This window comes from Pseudophryne corroboree, chromosome 1 (assembly GCF_028390025.1).
Source record: "Pseudophryne corroboree isolate aPseCor3 chromosome 1, aPseCor3.hap2, whole genome shotgun sequence".
In the NCBI taxonomy this organism is placed as follows: Eukaryota; Metazoa; Chordata; class Amphibia; order Anura; family Myobatrachidae; genus Pseudophryne; species Pseudophryne corroboree.
The window spans coordinates 631,260,412-631,283,076 of NC_086444.1; the positions used below are offsets into that span (position 1 = coordinate 631,260,412).

At 44.9% G+C, this 22,665-nt stretch overlaps 1 protein-coding gene across 3 annotated transcripts in view; it reads left to right on the forward strand.

The window, feature by feature from the left end:
• The window catches only part of SLC25A42 (solute carrier family 25 member 42), a 134,650-nt gene that overhangs the window by 40,915 nt on the left and 71,070 nt on the right, over positions 1 to 22,665 (forward strand). For 2 of the 3 annotated variants that reach the window (XM_063914545.1, XM_063914544.1), the window contains exons 2-5: positions 6,140 to 6,269; positions 7,780 to 7,891; positions 17,715 to 17,740; positions 18,642 to 18,808. In XM_063914545.1, the coding sequence (XP_063770615.1) occupies positions 6,186 to 6,269; positions 7,780 to 7,891; positions 17,715 to 17,740; positions 18,642 to 18,808 (389 nt within the window). In that variant the 5' untranslated portion in view covers positions 6,140 to 6,185. Of the gene's footprint in view, positions 1 to 6,136; positions 6,270 to 7,779; positions 7,892 to 17,714; positions 17,741 to 18,641; positions 18,809 to 22,665 lie in introns of all 3 variants that reach the window. The other variant, XM_063914546.1, reaches the window with a different exon arrangement.

Below are 22,665 nucleotides of genomic sequence, written 5' to 3' on the forward strand. Positions count from 1 at the left end.
TTCTCACAGCAAGCTCAGGAGAGCTCACTGAACAGCACCCAGCTCGTCCAGGCACAGTCTCAAACTGAGGTCTGGAGGAGGGACATAGAGGGAGGAGCCAGAGCACACCAGAATCTAAATTCTTTCTTAAAGTGCCCATGTCTCCTGCGGAGCCCGTCTATTCCCCATGGTCCTTACAGAGTCCCCAGAATCCACTAGGACGTTAGAGAAATATATATATATATCCCTGAGTGTGTGGGGGTGTCGGTATGTGTGTGTCGGTATGTCTGAAGCGGAAGGCTCATCTAAGGAGGAGGTGGAGCAGATGATTGTGGTGTCTCCGTCGGCGACGCCGACACCTGATTGGCTGAATATGTGGAATATTTTAAATGCAAATGTGTCTTTATTACATAAGAGAATGGACAAAGCAGAGTCCAGAGAAAAGACAGGGAGTCAATCCATGGCTTTGGCTGTATCACAGGGCCCTCCAGGGTCTCAGAAACGTCCCCTGTCCCAAGTAGCAGACACTGATACCGACACGGATTCTGACTCCAGTGTCGACTACGATGATGCAAGGTTACACCCAAGGGTGGCCAAAAGTATTCATTATATGATTATTGCAATAAAAGATGTTTTACATATCACAGATGACCCCTCGGTCTCTGACACGAGGGTATGCATGTTTAAGGAAAAGTAACCTGAGGTAACCTTTCCCCCATCTCATGAGCTGAACGCGTTATTTGAAAAGGCTTGGGAAACTCCGGACAAGAAACTGCAGGTTCCCAAGAGAATTCTTATGGCGTATCCTTTCCCTGCACAGGACAGGTTACGGTGGGAATCCTCGCCCAGGGTGGACAAGGCTTTAACGCGCTTGTCCAAAAAGGTGGCGTTACCGTCTCCAGACACGGCAGCCCTCAAGGATCCTGCTGATCGCAGACAGGAGACTACCTTAAAATCAATTTATGCACATACGGGTGCCTTGCTCAGACCGGCAATAGCATCGGCTTGGGTTTGTAGCGCTGTAGCAGCTTGGGCAGATACCTTGTCATCTGACATTGATACCCTAGATAGGGATAACATTTTATTGATCTTAGGTCACATTAAAGATGCAGTCTTATATATGAGACACGCTTCGAGAGACGTTGGGCTGTTAGGTTCGAGAGCTAACGCCATGGCGATTTCTGCTAGGCGAGCCCTGTGGACCCGCCAATGGACAGGTGATGCCGACTCAAAGAGACATATGGAAGTTTTGCCTTACAAGGGTGAGGTTTTATTTGGGGAAGGTCTCGCGGACCTGGTTTCCACAGCTACCGCGGGTAAATCTACTTTTTTACCTTATGTTCCCCCACAGCAAAAGAAAACACCACAATATCAGATGCAGTCCTTTTGGTCGCATAAGTCCAGAAGAGGTCGGGGCTCTTCCTTCCTCGCCAGAGGTAAGGGTAGAGGGAAAAGAATGCCTGCTACGGCTAGTTCCCAGGAGCAGAAGTCCTCCCCGGCTTCTACTAAATCCACCGCATGACGCTGGGGCTCCTCTGAGGGAGTCCGTGCAGGTGGGGGCACGTCTTCGACTCTTCAGCCAAGTCTGGGTTCAGTCAGACGTGGATCCTTGGGCGATGGAAATTGTATCCAAAGGCTACAAGCTGGAATTCGAAGAAGTGCCTCCTCGCCGATTTTTCAAATCTGCTTTACCAGCTTTTCCCCCAGGAAGGGAGATAGTTTTAGCTGCAATTCGAAAACTGTGTCAACAAGTGATTGTCAAGGTTCCCCTAGTGCAACAGGGGAAGGGGTACTATTCAACCCTGTTTGTGGTCCCGAAACCGGATGGCTCGGTCAGACCCATTCTAAATCTAAAATCCCTAAACCTGTACTTGAAAAAGTTCAAATTCAAGATGGAATTACTCCGGGCAGCCTGGAAGGGGGGGATTTTATGGTGTCACTAGACATAAAGGATGCATACCTTCATGTCCCCATATATCCCCCTCATCAGGCATACCTGAGTTTCGCTGTACAGAACTGTCATTACCAGTTTCAGACGTTGCCGTTTGGGCTTTCCACGGCCCCGAGGATTTTCCCCAAGGTAATGGCGGAAATGATGGTGCTCCTGCGCAGGCAGGGAGTTACAATTATCCCGTACTTGGATGATCTCCTGATTAAAAGCAAGATCGAGAGATCAATTGCAGAAAAGCGTGTCTCTCTCCCTGAGAGTGCTGCAGCAGCATGGCTGGATTCTAAATCTACCAAAGTCACAGTTGATTCCAACGACTCGGCTATCTTTCTTAGGCATGATTCTGGACACTGAACAAAAGAGGGTTTTTCTCCCGATGGAAAAAGCCCAGGAACTCCAGAACATGGTCAGAGACCTGTTAAAACCGAAAAAAAGTGTCAGTCCATCAATGCACTCGAGTACTGGGAAAAATGGTGGCGACCTACGAGGCCATCTCCTTCGGCAGGTTCCATGCGAGGACGTTTCAGTGGGACCTTCTGGACAAGTGGTCGGGGTCCCATCTACAAATACATCAGAAAATAAGCCTGTCCCCCAGGGCCAGGGTGTCTCTCCTGTGGTGGCTGCAGAGTGCTCACCTTCTCGAAGGTCGCAGGTTCGGCATTCAAGACTGGGTTCTGGTGACCACGGACGCGAGCCTCCGAGGATGGGGAGCAGTCACACAAGGAAGAAATTTTCAGGGACTATGGTCAAGCCAGGAGGCTTGTCTACACATCAACGTACTGGAATTGAGGGCCATATACAACGGCCTACGACAAGCGGAGAATCTTCTTCGCGACCTACCGGTTCTGTTCAATCAGACAACGTCACAGCTGTGGCTCATGTAAACCGCCAAGGCGGGACAAGGAGCAGAGTGGCAATGGCGGAAGCCACCAGGATTCTTCGCTGGGCGGAAAATCACGCAAACGCTTTGTCAGCAGTCTTCATTCCGGGAGTGGACAACTGGGAAGCAGACTTCCTCAGCAGACACGATCTCCATCCAGGAGAGTGGGGACTTCATCAAGAAGTTTTTGCAGAGATAACAAGTCAGTGGGGACTTCCACAAATAGACATGATGGCGTCACGCCTCAACAAGAAGCTTCGGAGGTATTGTGCAAGGTCAAGGGACCCTCAGGCAGTAGCGGTGGATGCCCTGGTGACACCATGGGTGTTTCAGTCGGTCTATGTGTTCCCTCCTCTTCCGCTCATCTCAAAAATACTGAGAATCATAAGACGAAAAAGAGTGCAGACAATACTCATTGTTCCGGATTGGCCTCGAAGGGCCTGCTATTCAGATCTTCAGGAAGTGCTCACAGAAGATCCGTGGCCTCTTCCTTTCAGGGAAGACCTATTGCAGCAGGGGCCCTGCGTGTTCCAAGACTTACCGCTGTTACGTTTGACGGCATGGCGGTTGAACACCAAATCCTAGCGGGGAAAGGTATTCCGGAGGAAGTCATCCCTACTCTGATTAAGGCTAGGAAGGAGGTGACGGCGAAACATTATCACAGCATCTGGAGGAAGTATGTATCTTGGTGTGAAGCCAAGAATGCTCCTACTGAAGATTTCCATCTGGGCCATTTTCTCCACTTTCTACAGACAGGAGTGGATATGGGCCTAAAGATCGGCTCCATTAAGGTACAGATTTTGGCCCTATCCATTTTCTTTCAGAAGGAATTGGCTTCTCTCCCAGAAGTCCAGACTTTTGTAAAGGAAGTGCTGCACATCCAGCCTCCTTTTGTGCCCCCAGTGGCACCATGGGACCTTAACGTGGTGTTACAGTTCCTAAAATCTCACTGTTTTGAGCCTCTTCAAACGGTGGGTTTAAAATTTCTCACTTGGAAGGTGGTCATGTTGTTGGCCTTGGCATCTGCAAAGCGGGTGTCCGAATTGGCGGCTTTGTCTCACAAGAGCCCCTATCTGATTTTCCATGTGGATAGAGCAGAATTAAGGACTCGTCCTCCATTTTTGCCTAAGGTGGTTTCATCTTTTCATATGAACCAACCTATCGTGGTGCCTGTGGCTACGGGTGACTTGGAGGATTCCAAGTGCCTTGATGTAGTCAGGGCCTTAAAAATTTATGTAACCAGGACGGCTCGGGTTAGGAAAACAGAGGCACTATTTGTCCTGTATGCAGCCAACAAGCTTGGCGCTCCTGCTTCTAAGCAGACTATTGCTCGCTGGATCTGTAACACGATTCAGCAGGCTCATTCTACGGCTGGATTGCCGTTACCAAATTCGGTAAAGGCCCATTCCACTAGGAAGGTGGGCTCTTCTTGGGCGGCTGCCCGAGGCGTCTCGGCATTACAGCTTTGCCGAGCGGCGACTTGGTCGGGTTCAAACACTTTTGCTAAATTCTGCAAGTTTGATACCTTGGCTGAGGAGGACTTCATGTTTGCTCAATCGGTGCTGCAGAGTCATCCGCACTCTCCCGCCCGTTCTGGAGCTTTGGTATAATCCCCATGGTCCTTACGGAGTCCCCAGCATCCTCTAGGACGTAAGAGAAAATGAGATTTTAAACCTACCGGTAAATCTTTTTCTCCTAGTCCGTAGAGGATGCTGGGCGCCCGTCCCAGTGCGGACTAAATTCTACAAGACTTGTATATAGATATTGCTTACATAAGGGTTATGTTACAGTTTTTGATCAGTCTCGGGCTGATGCTGTTTTGTTTCATACTGTTAACTGGTTCGTATGTTCCAAGTTGTACGGTGTGGATGGTGTGGGCTGGTATGTATCTTGCCCTTAGATTAACAAATATCCTTTCCTCGTACTGTCCGTCTCCTCTGGGCACAGTTCTCTAACTGAGGTCTGGAGGAGGGGCATAGAGGGAGGAGCCAGTGCACACCCATCTAAAGTCTTTAGAGTGCCCATGTCTCCTGCGGAGCCCGTCTATACCCCATGGTCCTTACGAAGTCCCCAGCATCTTCTACGGACTAGGAGAAAAAGATTTACCGGTAGGTTTAAAATCTTATCATTTGCTCATTCGTAAATAAAGTGAATAAGGCTAAAGCACCCCTTGAATCGATGTTGGGAACATTTTCATTTATCACATGTTGATTCTTCCTTAAGGCGCTACACCCCATGTTCCTGCAGTCACTGTACTGCTAGGCTTTAGGATTTAGTAGATCTCAAAATAAATTGTTGACTTTAGCTGCCGATATTATGGCCTTCATGCTTTCTTTCCTTCCCCCTTCCTTTTTCTCACTCTGACACTAAGCTGGAAAGTGATCTGGAGAACAGGATTTGCATGTGCCCAAGTAAAATGTACATAGAGGTCATTACAGCAATTTCTCAATATTGTTTGTTTAGAAGGTGCAACAACATTCAGCAGTGGTAGAAATAGAGCATAGTATTTCACCAAAGTCCATAAAAGAAGAAAAATGTAGAAAGCACGCAAAAAAAACAAATGGAAAACATTCAAGAGACATCAATTTAATAACAACAAAAAATTATGCATAATAAAATGTAATTGGCAAGGTACAAAAAGATACATAGGAGGCTGTTCAAATGTTTGTTCTTTGGTCATAATGAAAGGGCGCCTATTGTTGCTATTCAATTGTTCTAGGTGTCTTTTAATTGTCAGAGTTGTCACGCCCAGTTAGACAGGGTTTAGCTGCATAAAGCGGCAAAACCTGTCTAAACTAATGGGCACAATGGGAAAAAGTCCTGTTTGGTCGTCCAAACAGCCGACTTCTCACACATTTCAACTCACAGCCTCACGGGCTGTGAGCTGAAATGTGACCAGTGCGGCTAATGGGTGTCTGATCTTAATAATTCCGATAGGTGCCCATTAGTATTCCGTGTCTAGCAAACATTTGAATAGCCCCTATAATGTGTTGTTATGCAATAGGCACAATACATGCAAACTTGTGAGGTGGAAGCAGACAAGAAGATACAAGGAGAGAGGGCCCTGCTCATGAGAGTTGACCATCTAATGGGGAGGGGTGGGGTGGAGGTTAGAGCAAAACATGCCTACATGGGGTCATAATGAAAGTTCGCTCACAAACTGTCAAAAAAGGATGCAGTAACCTGTAGCAGCCAATCCGATACTTTTGTTTTCAAACTAGTAGCTAAAGGCTGGTTGCTATGGGAAACCCCACTTTTTCTGTAGCTGCACACGGAGCGCTTTTTATAAATGTCTGTCTTTGTGCCTCTAATCTATATTTCTTTCTCAGTAGGAGTCGTGAAAAAGTTGTTTTTTTTAATTTGGAGAAGAAACGTGGTATGGAGAATGGTATTAAGGAAAACCAAGTGGGTCTGAACAAGAATGGCGCACACACTGTACTGCCCTCTGCTGTGGTGTCAGAGGTAAGAGATGTGTAAGCCCTTATATACAGGAGTGTGACTGCATCTAATAATTAACACATTGTAAGTATTTGTCTGAACTTAGATTTAATAAGTTCAATAAAATGCAAATTTATTGTGTGTGATATATTAGGGCTTGTCAGTTCTAGATCATTGATCCACAGCAGTAAAGCATATACGTTCTAGCACATTATACAAAGTATACAGGAATAGCTGGCTCTCAGACTGCACGTGGCACAAATACAAAACTCCTCTACTTGTATGTAACTATTGTGTATATATAATTTTGCCCATACTTTATTCTTGATTTACAATGTTACACCAGATTTGTACAGTAGACATTATATTTGTGCCACTTCTGAAACTGTAATTTGATGTATGAGTGGTTATATAGCACAGGTAGTCTTTAGAGGAGATTAGAGTACACTTAACAAATACAGGAAAAAAATCCCTTTTAATGGTCTTATAAAAGTAATTTTGGGGCAGATGTATTAATCCTGGAGAAGGCATAAGGAAGTGATAAACCAGTGATAAGTGTAAGGTGATAAAGATCCTAACTGTTAATTTACATATTGGAGCTGATTGGCTGGTGTCTTTCACCTTGCACTTATCACTGGTTCATTATGCCTTCTCCAGGTTAATACATCTGCCCCATTGTGTGATGTTACCAGAAAACAGCTGCTTTCAGGGAATACACTCAAATGGTAAGCATCCACAGGTAATATGAAGGGGGTTCCACAGCAGAGATCAGATATATCTACTGCAGACCCTCCACTTTCCTTCCCTGCCGCCCCGTACTGATACGTGCACGGTAGCTATAATTTCCTTAAAGCTCTTCATCGGGACGGGCTCTTATTAGAAACCGTGTCCCAGCAAGAGAAATTTGACAAATTAGTGTGAAAATTATTTGCGTATTTAGATGTTATTATATCATCAGAAACTCATTAAAGATCCGGAATGTGATTTATATGCCCCTATATTGGATAGGACTGCTATTATTACTTCAACTAACTGGAATAACAGGTGGAAGATCTGCAAATGTGCCATGCTAAAGTTGATGTGAGTTCCCAATGGTCATCAGTCAGCATTGTGAACTCAACTTATATGCAAGATTCATTAATGATTGTATTTCTTTGCCAAGTCTTCACACATACAGCAACTAGTAAAATATAAATGTGTGCAGGACAGTATTTTTTTGGGCTGTGTTAAGGAAGAGATCTAAGGAAAGGAATAAATGACAGTAGTAAGTTAAAGCTGTACTACCGCATAGTAAAATATATTAATAAGTTGCCTCTAGGTGGAGCCCTGGGAAAAACTGGAAAATGTTTTGCCTAGGTGGTAGTTCCTCTTTTCTAAAACCGGGGGAATAAAGGTGAAATGAATGGTAAGGGTGTGTTAGGTGAATGGTGAGTAGTACAGCTGAAGTATGGAAGGTGGGGGTGTATTGATGAGTACAGTTAAACACTAGGTTCAAGCGTGCACTACTATTATAACACACTATATGCTTTTTCAGGGGAATAAAAATCACAAAGGAGTTCTCAACTCCTTGATGTCCGGAGCTCTGGCTGGAGCTGTGGCCAAGACAGCGGTTGCGCCACTGGATAGAACCAAAATCATATTCCAAGGTAACTATCCCCGTAGCCCTTGGAACTCAGACCGCCTAATCAGCACTCTGCATCTGCAAAATGTCCTTTCCATAGCATTGTTTTGGTTTACAGAGTTGACTGTTCCAATGAAAGTTTTAGCAGATGGTCCGGGACACTAACATAAGGTAGATTACAGAGGTTTGAACACTTTCTACTGAACCTAACTTGGTTAGATATTTCTCTGACGTCCTAGTGGATGCTGGGAACTCCGTAAGGACCATGGGGAATAGCGGCTCCGCAGGAGTCTGGGCACATCTAAAGAAAGCTTTAGGATCACCTGGTGTGCACTGGCTCCTCCCCCTATGACCCTCCTCCAAGCCTCAGTTAGATTTCTGTGCCCGACGAGAAGGGTGCACACTAGGGGCTCTCCTGAGCTTCTTAGTGAAAGTTTTAGTTTAGGTTTATTATTTTCAGTGAGACCTGCTGGCAACAGGCTCACTGCATCGAGGGACTAAGGGGAGAAGAAGCGAACTCACCTGCGTGCAGAGTGGATTGGGCTTCTTAGGCTACTGGACATTAGCTCCAGAGGGACGATCACAGGTTCAGCCTGGATGGGTCACCGGAGCCGCGCCGCCGGCCCCCTTACAGAGCCAGAAGAGCGAAGAGGTCCGGTGAAATCGGCGGCAGAAGACGATCCTGTCTTCAGATAAGGTAGCGCACAGCACCGCAGCTGTGCGCTATTGCTCTCAGCACACTTCACACTCCGGTCACTGAGGGTGCAGGGCGCTGGGGGGGCAGCGCCCTGAGACGCAATAAATCGATAAAAACCTTATATGGCTAAAATAAATGCATCACATATAACTCCTGGGCTATATGGATGCATTTAACCCCTGCCAAAACATACAGAAAAACGGATGATAGGCTCCGCCCCTTTCTCGGCGTCCTTATCTCCTCAGCACACTGGCGCCATTTTCCCTCACAGCTCAGTTGGAGGGAAGCTCCCTGGCTCTACCCTGCAGTCACTACACTACAGAAAGGGGTTAAAAAAGAGAGGGGGGCACAAATTAGGCGCAGTATAAACAATACAGCAGCTATAAAGGGAAAAACACTTATATAAGGTTATCCCTATATATATATATAGCGCTCTGGTGTGTGCTGGCAAACTCTCCCTCTGTCTCCCCAAAGGGCTAGTGGGTCCTGTCCTCTATCAGAGCATTCCCTGTGTGTGTGCTGTGTGTCGGTACGTTTGTGTCGACATGTATAAGGAGAAAAATGATGTGGAGACGGAGTAGAGTGTCTGTAATAGTGTTGTCACCCCCTAGGGGGTCGACACCTGAGTGGATGTACTGTTGAAATTGCGTGACAGTGTCAGCTTTGTATAAAAGACAGTGGTTGACATGAGACAGCCGGCTACTCAGCTTGTGCATGTCCAGACGTCTCATACAGGGGCTCTAAAGCGCCCGTTACCTCAGATACAGACGCCGACACGGATACTGACTCCTGTGTCGACGGTGAAGAGACAACCGTGATTTCCAATAGGGCCACTCATTGCATGATTGATGCAATGGAAAATGTTTACACTTTTCTGATAATATGAATACCACCAAAAAAAGGGGTATTATGTTTGGTGAGGAAAAACTTCCTGTAGTTTTCCTGAATCTGAAAAATAAAATGAGGTGTGTGATGATGCGTGGGTTTCCCCCCGATAACAATTGATAATTCTAAAAAGTTATTGGCAGTATACCTTTTCCCGCCAGAGGTTAGGGTGCGTTGGGAAACACCCCCTACAGGGGATAAGGCGCTCACACGCTTGTAAGAACAAGGGCTCTACCCTCTCTTGAGATGGCCGCCCTTAAGGATCCTGCTGATAAAAAGCAGGAGGGTATCCTAAAATGTATTTACACACATACTAGTGTTATACTGCGACCAGCAATCGCCTCAGCCTGGATGTGCAGTGCTGGGTTGGCGTGGTCGGATTCCCTGACTGGAAATATTGATATCCTAGATAAGGACAGTATATTATTGCCTATAGAGCAATTAAAAGATGCATTTCTATATATGCATGATGCACAGCGGAATATTTGCCGACTGGCATCAAGTATAAGTGCGTTGTATTCTACCAGTAAAGTGGTCAGGGATTCCAAACTGCATTTGGAAGTATTGCCTTAAAAAAGGGGATGTACCCTAGGTCGCCTCTCAAAATAAGACGCCGTATTATCAGGCGCAGTCCTGGTTGGCAAGCGGACAAAAGGGTTCCTCTTTTCTGCTCGTGACAGAGGGAGAGGAAAATGGCTGCAGAGATCAGCCAGTTCCCAGGAACAGAAACCCTTTTCCGCCTCTGCCAAGCCCTCAGTATGACGCTAGGGCTTTACAAGTTCAGGCACGGTGGGGGCCCGTTCTCAGTGAATTTCAGTGCGCAGTGGGCTCACTCGCAAGTAGACCCCTGGATCCTTCAGGTGGTATCTCAGGGGTACAAATTGGAATTCGAGACGTATTCCCCTCGCCGTTTCCAAAAAAGTCTGTTTTACCGATGTCTCCCGCTGACAGGGAGGCAGTTTTGGAAGCCATTCACAAGCTGTATTCCCAGCAGGTGATAATTAAGGTACCCCTCCTGCAACAGGGAACGGGGTATTATTCCACACTATTGTGGTACCGAAGCCAGACGGCTCGGTGAGACCGATTTTAAAATCTAAAATCTTTGAACACTTACATACAGAGGTTCAAATTCAAAATTGAGTCACTCAGAGCAGTGATTGCAAACCTGGAAGAAGGGGACTACATGATGTCTCGGGACATCAAGGATGCTTACCTTCATGTCAAAATTTACCCTTCTCACCAAGGGTATCTCAGGTTATGGTACAGAACTGTCACTATCAGTTCAGACGCTGCCGTAGGGAGGGTCCACGGCACCCCGGGTCTTTACTGAAGTAATGACCGAAATGATGATATTCCTTCAAAGGAAGGGAATTTTTAGTTATCCTTTACTTGGACGATTCCCTGATAAGGGTAAGATCCAGGGAACAGTTGGAGATCGGTGTAGCACTATCTCAGGTAGTGTTGCGGCAGCACGATTGGATTCTCAATATTCCAGATTCGCAGCTGGTTCCGACGACTTGTCTTCTGTTCCTAGGGATGATCCTGGACACAGTCCAGAAAGAAGGTGTTTCTCCCGGAGGAAAAAGCCAGGGAGTTATCCGAGCTAGTCAGGAACCTCCTAAAACCAAACCAAGTCTCAGTGCATCAATGCACAAGGGTTCTGGGTAAAGATGGTGGCTTCCTACGAAGCAATCCCATTCGGCAGATTCCACGCAAGACTTTCCAGTGGAACCTACTGGACAAATGGTCCGGGTCGCATCTTCAGATGCATCAGCGGATAACCCTGTCACCAGGGACAAGGGTATCCCTCCTGTGGTGGTTGCAGAGTGCTCATCTTCTAGAGGGCCGCAGATTCGGCATTCAGGACTGGGTCCTGGTGACCACGGATGCCAGCCTGCGAGGCTGGGGAGCAGTCACACAGGGAAGGAATATCCAGGGCTTATGGTCAAGCCTGGAGACATCACTTCACATAAATATCCTGAAGCTAAGGGCCATTTACAATGCTCTAAGCTTAGCAAGACCTCTGCTTCAAGGTCAGCCGGTGTTGATCCAGTCGGACAACATTACGGCAGTCACCCACGTAAACAGACAGGGTGCCACAAGAAGCAGGAGGGCAATGGCAGAAGCTGCAAGGATTCTTCGCTGGGCGAAAAACCATGTGATAGCACTGTCAGCAGTTTTCATTCCGGGAGTGGACAACTGGGAAGCAGATTTCCTCAGCACGACCTCCACCCGGGAGAGTAGGGACTTCACCCAGAAGTCTTCCACATGATTATAAACCGTTGGGAAAAACTCGACAGGTATTGCGCCAGGTCAAGGGACCCTCAGGCAATAGCTGTAGATGCTCTGGTAACACCGTGGGTGTACCAATCAGTGTATGGGTTCCCTCCTCTGCCTCTCATACCCAAGGTACTGAGATTGATAAGATGGAGAGGAGTAAGCACTATATTAGTGGCTCCGGATTGGCCAAGAAGGACTTGGTAACCGGAACTTCAAGAGATGCTCACGGAGGATCCGTGGCCTCTACCTCTAAGAAGGGACCTGCTTCAGCGGGGACCTTGTCTGTTCCAAGACTTGCCGCGGCTGCGTTGACGGCATGGCGGTTGAACGCCGGATCCTGAAGAAAAAAGGCATTCCGGATGAAGTCATCCCTATCCTGATCAAGGCCGGGAAGGATGTAACCGCAAAACATTATCACCGCATTTGGCGAAAATATGTTGCGTGGTGCGAGGCCAGTAAGGCTCGACGGAGGAAATTCAACTGGGTCGATTCCTACATTTCCTGCAAACAGGAGTATCTATGGGCCTGAAATTGGGGTCCATTAAGGTTCAAATTTCGGCTCTGTCGATTTTCTTCCAAAAAAGAACTAGCTTCAGTCCCTGAAGTTCAGACGTTTGTTAAAGGGGTACTGCATATACAGACTCCTTTTGTGCCTTCAGTGGCACTTTGGGATCTCAAGGTGGTTTTTGGGTTCCAAAAGTCACATTGGTTTGACCCACTTAAATCTGTGGAGTTAAAATATCTCACAGAAAAAGTGGTCATGCTGTTGGCTATGGCCTGGGCCAGGCGCGTGTCAGAATTGGTGGCTTTATCCTGTAAAAGCCCTTATCTGAGTTTCCATTCGGACAGGGCGGAATTGAGGACTCGTCCTCAGTTTCTCCCTAAGGTGGTTTCAGCGTTCACCTGAACCAAACCTATTGTGGTGCCTGCGGCTACTAGGGACTTGGGGGACTCCAAGTTGCTAGACGTTGTCAGGACCCGGAAAATATATGTTTCCAGGACGGCTGGAGTCAGGAAATCTGACTCGCTGTTTATCCTGTATGCACCCAACTAGCTGGGTGCTCCTGCTTCTAAGCAGACTATTGCTCGTTGGATTTGTAGTACAATTCAGCTTGCACATTCTGTGGCAGGCCTGCCACAGCCAAAAAAAAAAAAAAAATCTGTAAATGCCCACTCCACAAGGAAGGTGGGCTCATCTTGGGCAGCTGCCAAGGGGTCTCGGCTTTACAACTTGCCGAGCAATTACTTGGTCAGGAGCAAATACGTTTGTAAAATTCTACAAATTTGATACCCTGGCTGAGGAGGACCGGGAGTTCTCTCATTGGGTGCTGCAGAGTCATCTGCACTCTCCCGCCCGTTTTGGGAGCTTTGGTATAATCCCCATTGTCCTTACGGAGTTCCCAGCATCCACTAGGACGTCAGAGAAAATAAGAATTTACTTACCGATAATTCTATTTCTCGTAGTCCGTAGTGGATGCTGGGCGCCCATCCCAAGTGCGGATTGTCTGCAATACTGGTACATAATTATTGTTACCAAAAAATTCGGGTTATTGCTGTAGTGAGCCATCTTTTATAGAGGCTCCTCTATTATCATGCTGTTAACTGGGTTCAGATCACAAGTTGTACAGTGTGATTGGTGTGGCTGGTATGAGTCTTACCCGGGATTCAAAATCCTTCCTTATTGTGTACGCTCGTCCGGGCACAGTATCCTAACTGAGGCTTGGAGGAGGGTCATAGGGGGAGGAGCCAGTGCACACCAGGTGATCCTAAAGCTTTCTTTAGATGTGCCCAGACTCCTGCGGAGCCGCTATTCCCCATGGTCCTTACGGAGTTCCCAGCATCCACTACGGACTACGAGAAATAGAATTATCGGTAAGTAAATTCTTATTTTTTTAGGGATCTCTAATGTGCATTTTCCCTGGAAGGTAGGTGTGAAGGAGTAGTAAAATTACATAATTCTATCCACTGCCCATTGAATACACACCCTTCATAAAATAGATATCCATTACACACTTGTGTAAATATGCAGGTAGAGTACCCTAAAACCATACTTGAATCCCTTAAATTTTTTTTTTTTTTTGTTATGTTGCTATCTTGGTTTTACCCTTGTAGATGTCAGTCAAGATAATGTGTTTCTAAATGCAGACAAATTGAATGGAAGGTATGTGTTTTTGCTTGAATGAAGTCAGAGGTCGCATAGAATGAGCTTGACAGACCCATTATCACATTACTCTGGTTAAACTTATAATTACTCTGCACTGAGGTGGTTGCATCATTTATGATTTAGTGAGCAAAGTAGTAAAGTAATCTAACACTATTCTATAAATCCATTAATTGTTGAATATGGTCATTACAACAGTCTAATTATAAATGTATACATTTGCATATAAAATAGAAATACATTCAATAATAATATAAGGAAAGTTTATTAATGTTTAAGCTTAATTGATAAAGTATAGTGGTAGAAAATAGTGGTATAAAAGATGTACCTGCTGTTCTTACTCTCACTTGCACCATTGAAAGGATCAATCCATTAAAAATGTACAGTCTACTCCCTCCCACACAAGGTTTCCTACCAGTACTTACAGATACAACACTTTTATAACCTCCTTCTGCAGAACTCTGCTCCTATCATGTGTACTCCCATAGAATCGATTTGTAGACGTTCCCAGACAACTAAGGGACATAACTCTACCATCTATCAATTATTATTTTTCCCACAAATTGAGGCGCATGAATTGGCCAGGGAATGAGACGCTGGTGAGAACCTGACCTACGAGGAGTGGTCTGACATTAGACTAGCAGTTAAGTTCCATTTCCGTTTGTATTAATGAACATTCCTAAAAGCTATATTTTCATTGGTACTTAGTACCCACCCATCTCCATATGATCTACCCTACCACTGGTGACGGGATGTAATTAATTTGCCGGCAGTCGGGATCCCGTTGGTCAGAATACGGACGCTGGAATCATGACCGCTGACAATGCCGACAGCCAGAATGCCGGCTAGCAGGGGCTATTCCCACTCGTGGGTGTTCACGACACCCATAGAGTGAGAACCGGACCTGTGGCGAGACACCGAGCCCGCTGCGTGGCAAGCGCATATAAGTTGCATTCTGGCGGCCGCAATCCCCGAGTCGGTATACTGAACTCCGGTATCCCGACCACCGGCGTTACAGCACCAACCCCTGCTGACCTCTATTGGAGGTTATGCGGCCAACAGGGATCTCTGCTGCATATTTGGTGGTCCTTCCCTCCTGTCCAGCCATTTTGGACAGAGGTTCATGGTTTAATTAAATCAGTGACCAGACTAGAAATGCCAACCTCCTCATTATATTATCTGTTATCCTGGCCTATTCAACTTACTTCATACCCAGTACAAAAATTAACTGATCACACACAGTGCTCTGCAAAATGTCACATAGCAACTCAGTGGAAGTCATCTACGCCCCCAACACTGTCTGCCATGATCAATACAATTTGGTCTACCTATCGACATTGAAATAATAAATTCTATGTTACACGATACCCCATCCAATTTTATAAAAAAATTGGACACCATTGGCTAACCACTTTCAGGCCGAACTCCATCTTACCACAGTATAGCTCATACTATTTTTGTATACACCTCTCGTCTGTCACTATACATGTGCCATGTTTGATGCTCACAGTCAGGACTACTGCTACTGCAATTCAGTCTGTCATTCTACTTCTGTTAGTACTTTGTCTACCATTCTGTATCCTGACTGTTTCCTTTGGTCGTATTGCTTTCATTGACCGTATCTATTTTTTTTTTTATATACAGTATCTGCTACTTTGTTGTGATCTATACATGTTTCTGTAACTTGCAATTCATTTTGAAAACTACTAATAAACAGATTTAAAATAAATAAAATAAAATGTAAATATAGTGATTAAGGGAATATCACAAGTTATACCCCATCCCCAAAGTTTACTCATCTGGGTTCTGTGATCACAAGAGGTGTCCTGCAATGTCTGCTGCACCCTCCTCACTCCTGCTGACACCATCTCTTTTTGTGACAGGCAGCGCGTTGCGTGCTGACAACACATTGCCTGCAGGAATGTACAGGAGCCAGTAAAGCCATGGTGCAGAAGGTCAGGGAACCGCTGGACCCCAGGTAATTAAGCTTTGTGGAAAGAGTATAATGTGATATTGCTCCCAAAGCAGAATATATTCAGTTTTGGGTGGAAGCTTTTGCATGCTGGATCCTAATGTAATGTATTGGCATAGCCAAACGCACAAACGCCTATTACAAAATCCTATCGTTTAATTCGGATTTGCATAATTGTAAAGCACTTTCTATTCTATTTAAAGGGAGCCTTCCATTTTCAGATGACTTAAATTACTAGCTGGCTAATGCTGTCCTTTTACTATATGCATTACTTTTACAGTTAACTTTCATCTGTACTTTCTACTCACAAGTCTGTATTCTGAATACACTTGTAACAACTTTTTTAGATATACAGACAAGGCCAAAATGTACAAGTTAAGGCTCATACACACTAGCTGATTTTGAGCTCAAAGTAGCTCACTTCTGGCGTTTTGAGCTACTTTGAGCTCAATCTCGTCCAGTGTGTATGGCCGGGCGATAGGCGCTGATGCACGAGTCCGCATCATCGCGTGCTGCCGCCATCCATCGGGCTGTTTTACCAGCCGAGTGAACCACTTTCCAGAGTCTTCTACTGTGGAAAGTGGTTCAACCCCGTGAACATCGCTGGGCACAGTGAAAATCGCTCAGTGGGTATGCACTGAGCTATTTTCCTGCCAGCAATATTCACATCATCACCCAGCATAAACACTGGGCAAAAACGCCCAGTGTGTATGGACCTTTAGAACGTGAAAGTAGGAATGGACAACCTCTGTCAGGCTATTTTAACCATCATGTGCACCAGTCTAGAACAAGCACAAGGATATCATCAGGTACTTATTTGCAGCAGTGGCTTTTACAGAGTGCACTGGCCAACTGGTCAAGGAGAGTTAACCTTGGGTAAAATACCAATGCTATCACCCTGTGTTTGGTATCCCCACATTAAGTGCCTGATACAAAGGGTCAAATTTAGCTAGCCACTAATACTTCACAAGTTATCTGGGTTATCCCATAGACGTGCAAGCATAAAACAAGCATCCAATCAATGAGCTTAATTGAATCCGCCCCGTAGTATTTGGTGCTCCACACTGTAACATTTACTGTTTGGTGGTCTATCGCTCCTCACAAGATATATAATCTCTTTTGAAAGTGTTGCGATTTTAGAATGTAAGCTCTCACGAGTAGGGCCCTCTTCCCTCATGTGCTTATCCTTTCTCTTATACCCCTTTCAGACTGACAAATTTCCCGGGTTATTGCACATGAACGCGCATCAACCCAGGAAATTGCTCAGTGTGAAAGGTTACAGGAACAATATCCCAGGACGAGCGTCCCGGTATTTCATCCCAGGTCTCGACCAGGGTTGAATCCGGGATCGTCCCGGGATGCGGTGCAGTGTGAATGGGTATGCCGGGTCAAGGCGACCCGGCACCCGTTTTCTGCATAGGAGGAGGCGGTGCTTGGAGATGATTATCTCCAAGCACAGCCTCCGGTAGCGTCAGCGGTGACGTCACCAACCCGGCAATATGCCGGGTCGGGCCGCAAGTCTGAAGGGGTAGCACCCGTGTACACATTCCCAGGTGCAACCCGGCTATTGTCAGTATGAAAGGGGTATTACTTTAATAATCTTCAACTGCACCAACTCCAGCAGTCTTCTGCCACCTGATACTTATTTCAGTGTCATCTGCTGATGTAGCTATATTTATTAAACCTGTACTTGTCCTATATTGTTTTCAACTGTAAGTTGCTCTTTTCCTGTTATTTGTTTATGTACTCTGTAATTGGGCGCTACAGAACCCTTGTGTCGCCATATAAATAAAGGATAATAATAATTACTACTATATTATTCAAATACTTTTTTTTTTTTTTTCCCTATCTAGTGTCTTCAAACAGGTTTTCTGCTAAGGTAAGACCAGAAAAATAAGTTTGACTTCCACTACAGTATTGTTAATGTGACTGTTATATACTTGCTATGCAAAATATTAGATGCCCCTGGGAACATTTGAGGCATTTATTTTCCTTATTAGCCTGACCAGTACAGAATATGCAGCATTACTTATATATTCTCTAGAAGCACAAAGAAAACAATATTAAAATAAAACAACATCCACATGCCATTCTTATATATAGGCGTTGCCACTGGACGTGGCTGCTTTTGCCCGATATGATGCTATGCACAGTCAGTTTATTGAACTTTAATATTGGAGTTTGTTGTGTGTCCATGAACAATTTCTGATTCTTCTGTCATTTTTGTACATATGGAACACCTACTGTTAACATATCGTGAAACCTTCAGTCGGATACGCATAAATAATTATTTCTCTTTCAAATTAGGCAATATTGTGTAGACTTTATATCTACAGCCCCATACTTTTATGGTTCATGTTTTCCTTATTTATTGTAGTAGTCAAACCAGAACTCCTCACATAGAACCAGGTGTTTTAATTTTGTAGGCCAGTTACAAAAACATTGTCAACAGTAAGAAAATAATTGAACAATTTGATTTTGTTAGATGAATCAAAACTTATTATTTTGTTAATGGATAAAAATAATGATGTATATAATGTTATTCAAATAGGGAGAGATGTGTCACACCTTTGAGAGAGAGAAAGTGACATCGAACAAAGTAACTAATCGGCTTCTGTCATTTCATAGACTAAATTACAGAAGATGATTTACAATGTTCTACTTCACCGCATTCTCTCTCCAAGGCTTGATGCATCTCCCCAATAATATTTACACTTATTGATATTCTCCAATTAAGTATTAATTTGCTTTCTAAAGCATTCATTTTTTATCCCTGTCAGGAAGCCTACAAATTAATCTACCGCACCTACCTTAACAATGGATTCTTAAGTCTATGGAGAGGCAATTCTGCCACTATGGTGCGAGTCATCCCTTATGCTGCCATACAGTTTTGTGCTCATGAGCAATACAAAAAGCTACTTGGCAGCTATTATGGCTTCCAAGGAAAGTAAGTATTCTGTCTAGATTTAGACTAAGGATGGAGTCAGCATGGTGCACCCAGTGCACTCTCTTTAGTACACTTTGTGCTTATTAAGAGATTTGCAATTCGTGTTTGATTTTTCTTAGGACGTATTACTCTAGCAATTATGTGTTTGTCATTGGCAGTTTCTCTAATCCATGCAAAACATACTGAACAACCAGGGCGGTCTGATATTTGTAAACCTTAACCTAACCCCTTGCTGGCATGTTATGGTCTAGATTGCTCCAGGAGGCTGGAATCCTTGCAGTTTTTAATTAGTTTAATCTTGTCTTCTTTTATTTTATTTTTTACGCAATCTAAGTAGGTGTCACTTAGTCTGTGTTTCAGATATGCCATATCTGCCTTCACTTTGGGTGAAGTCACCCCCATCTGCTTGGCACCAGATTCTGTCCACATTGAAAACCTGGTTGATATTAAATCCGAAGAGCAGTTTGTTAATGTATAAGGTGCTGAATAGTAAGAGCCTGAAGCTGTCTAATAGCTGTCTGTGTAAGAAAGTAACCTCCCCTTCATACCTTTCATTAATTATGCAGATCCTTGGCAACATTTAGATCTCTGATAGTTGAAGAGATGTTGATTTAAATGCGCTTATTATTTATTCTAAAAAATGTATCATATATAAGGCTATTCTCTAAGGCGCTATGTATCCTGACAGTCAAGGGTAAACATTGGTAACATGACGCTTAGGCTAGGGCCACACATAGCGGCCAAGGACCCGCTTGGACGGAAGGAACCCACACATGTGCGGCAGTCCCGCCGCAGCCGGATCCAACCGCCGCATACTGCAGTTGAACCGGATGACAGGACGGCGGGATTTCAATGTGAACACATACAATTTAGTGTATGAGTTCACACAGTGCGGCCGTGCCGCACTGTGTTCCATTGAAATCCCCTGTGTCACTGGCCGCAGAACAGGATCCGTGTGCACACAGAACCCCCCTCCTGGCCAAGCGGGTCCTATTCAGCGGGACCCGCTTGGCCGATATGTGTGGCCCTAGCCTTAGGCTGGGGCCACACATAGCGGTTTAGCAATGTGCAGCAGAACAGGACCTGTTTGGCAGGATACACCTTCTTGGGTTCACACATGAGGCCACATATTGGGATTTAGCAGGATGCTGACAAATAGGATCTGTAGTTACTTCTGAGCCAGTCAGACTTCCTGCTTTCAATACTGCAAGCTTCCGGCAGGTGGGTTTGCGGTTCTACGGCACTGTGTACTTACATAGATTAAAATGTATGTGTTGTACATCAAGATATATGTAGACGGCCGCATAGAATACCATGTGCAGGCCAAGCAGTGGGACCTGCTAAACTATGTGTGGCTTCAGCCTTAGGCTCTGGGGAATGACTTGCTACAGATGCAGTATTTGAAAAGCAAATCAATGGGTGGAATTCAAATGCTTGAAAAGTCGGTTGGGTGTCTGTTTTTTCTGTTTATTAGATAGGAAAAAACAGACTCCCAACTGACTTTTTAAACATTTGAATCTCACCCAGTGTGTCTAAATATTTTTAGATGTGAAAAAGGCACTCTAAGATACTCTGCTATAAAGCTATAAATGACAATTCACCAACGCTGACAACTTTCCACTTTTTTTTTACTTCCAGCACTCTGCATTTTGCTGCAGGTGGAGTCAGTTAGGTCTAATATACCTTACCTGCATGCAGCCTCTAGAAAACCCACAATCCTACCAATCTTTGAATGAATGAGATTGGAATTGTGTTCCTCTACTAGGACTTTAAATGTCTTCTTATGTTTAAGATAAACAACCATAGGGATTAATATTTAGTTCACGATTAAATTAAATTGTAATCTTTAGTTCACAATCAAATTGTGCAAAAAAAAGAAACTGCTTGTCAAAAGAGATACTCTACAATATCGTGGGTTAGCTATAGTGTATAGAATATATTTTGGTAGTGCTAGAAGGTGGTGGGGCTAATTCAGGTTAAATCGCGATCCAACCGGAATTTTTACAATGGCCCCGTGGGCGCATGCGGCCGCACTTTCTGCAGACGGGGGGGGGGGCAGAAAAAGCGATTGCCTCTGCCTGCAGGGGGGTGGGGCAGCAACGCTCCATTTCCAGGGAGGAGACGGAGCGTTGCTGGGGCGACCCGAACGGTGGGCGATGCGGCGCGAACGGGTGCGTGTTCGTGGGGGCTGTGTGATGTCACACACAGCCGCCATGACAGGTAAGATGGCGCCAGGAATCCTGCGGCCGCAGCTAAGGAGTCATCCTGAATTTTTCTGCTGACAAGTAGAAATTGCGAAGCGATCGCAATTTCTGCTTGTTGAAGGGGGGGAGGCGCCGGTCAGTATGCTGGGCGGCCCCCAGCATGCGAGCAAACGGATAGCAAATTCTGCTGATTAGCAGAATTTGCTATCCTTACTGAATTAGCCCCGGTATCCTGTGAAACTGCAGAACTTATACTTGTAAGCAATCCCTCGCTAAAAAGTGATGGGTAAATCCCACTACTCTCGTGCAGGCTTTCTGTCCGGTTGTCAATCTCAGAATGAAGGGAATAATTCATATGCCGAAAAAGCAATCCCAATTTAACTTTACAAGTATAATTATGTAATATCCCTGTGGTGATGGAAAGTCAGTTACTTTTTAGGTGTTTCTCTGCCATAAGACAACAGTTTCATCAAAAGCGTAAAATTGCTCCTGAAGCAAATAGTACTAATGACAGAAGGTGCTCAGTTTTGTCTAGGAGTGTAAAATTGCTGCACTCTGCATTTTGTACGTAACCTTGAAGCAGAAGATTCCTGATCTAGATTTGCTTACAATTTAAGCTACAAGTAGCATTATATACCAAAGAACAGAAATAAGTGAGACATGTCATCTTCCTGCTGAGTGGCCAGGCTTTAGTCTAGGCCACACCACGCCGCAAGAAGGACAGTCCTTGATGGGACCGAGCAAGGGGTTTTTGGCTACACTGAAACTGATTTTTCACTTTCTGGGTCTCACAGCTAAAGCCTTTGCAAGACTGGCCAGAGCAATGTGGTCGCTCACTCGCCTTGTATGCCATTAAATTTCAGATTGCCAGAGCAGAGACTGGATGGAATGGTCAGTCTCTTCTCACCTCCTTTCAGAGAGAATTGCCAGGATCCATTATAGACAAGCTCACTTATCTTTTTACCTCCCTGGCGAGATTCTTTGCCACTTGCATCTAGAGGGCTGAATTCAGGAGTGTCTCTTTAGCAAAAACAGCCAGCTACTGACCATATCCTATTAGCTCACCAGCAGCGATATGCAATTACCCAACGGTCAACCAATCCTATTTACAATTCCCTTTTTAGTCACCTAGTGAAGACATCAGTTCTCATCTAATTGGATGATATCCTTTTGTTTTTTTTCCAGCATGCTTGAGAAACATCACAGTTGTTTGCCAAGATGGCAAAGTGTTCCCTCCAACCAATCCCGGGTTGAGCTTCCTGGGACACATTATTTTAGTACAGGGCATAGAAATGGAACAGTATAAGATCTCTGTTGTACTCAGTTGGCTGTTACCCTGAAGGATCAAGGCAATCTGAGGGTTTGTGGAGTGTATCTTCATTAAATACATTTCTCAAGAGTTGTTAGTCCTATGATCACCTTCACCTTACAGGGGACTCCTAAGGATGATTGGACTCCACAGACACAACAGCTTTTTGAAACCATGAATAACATCGCTTGGTACTTCATTCTGTATTGTGGGAGGGTTTTGTATGTCGATACAGGTTGAGTATCCCTTATCCAAAATGCTTGGGACCAGAGGTATTTTGGATATGGGATTTTTCCGTATTTTGGAATAATTGCATCCCATAATGAGATATCATGGTGATGGGA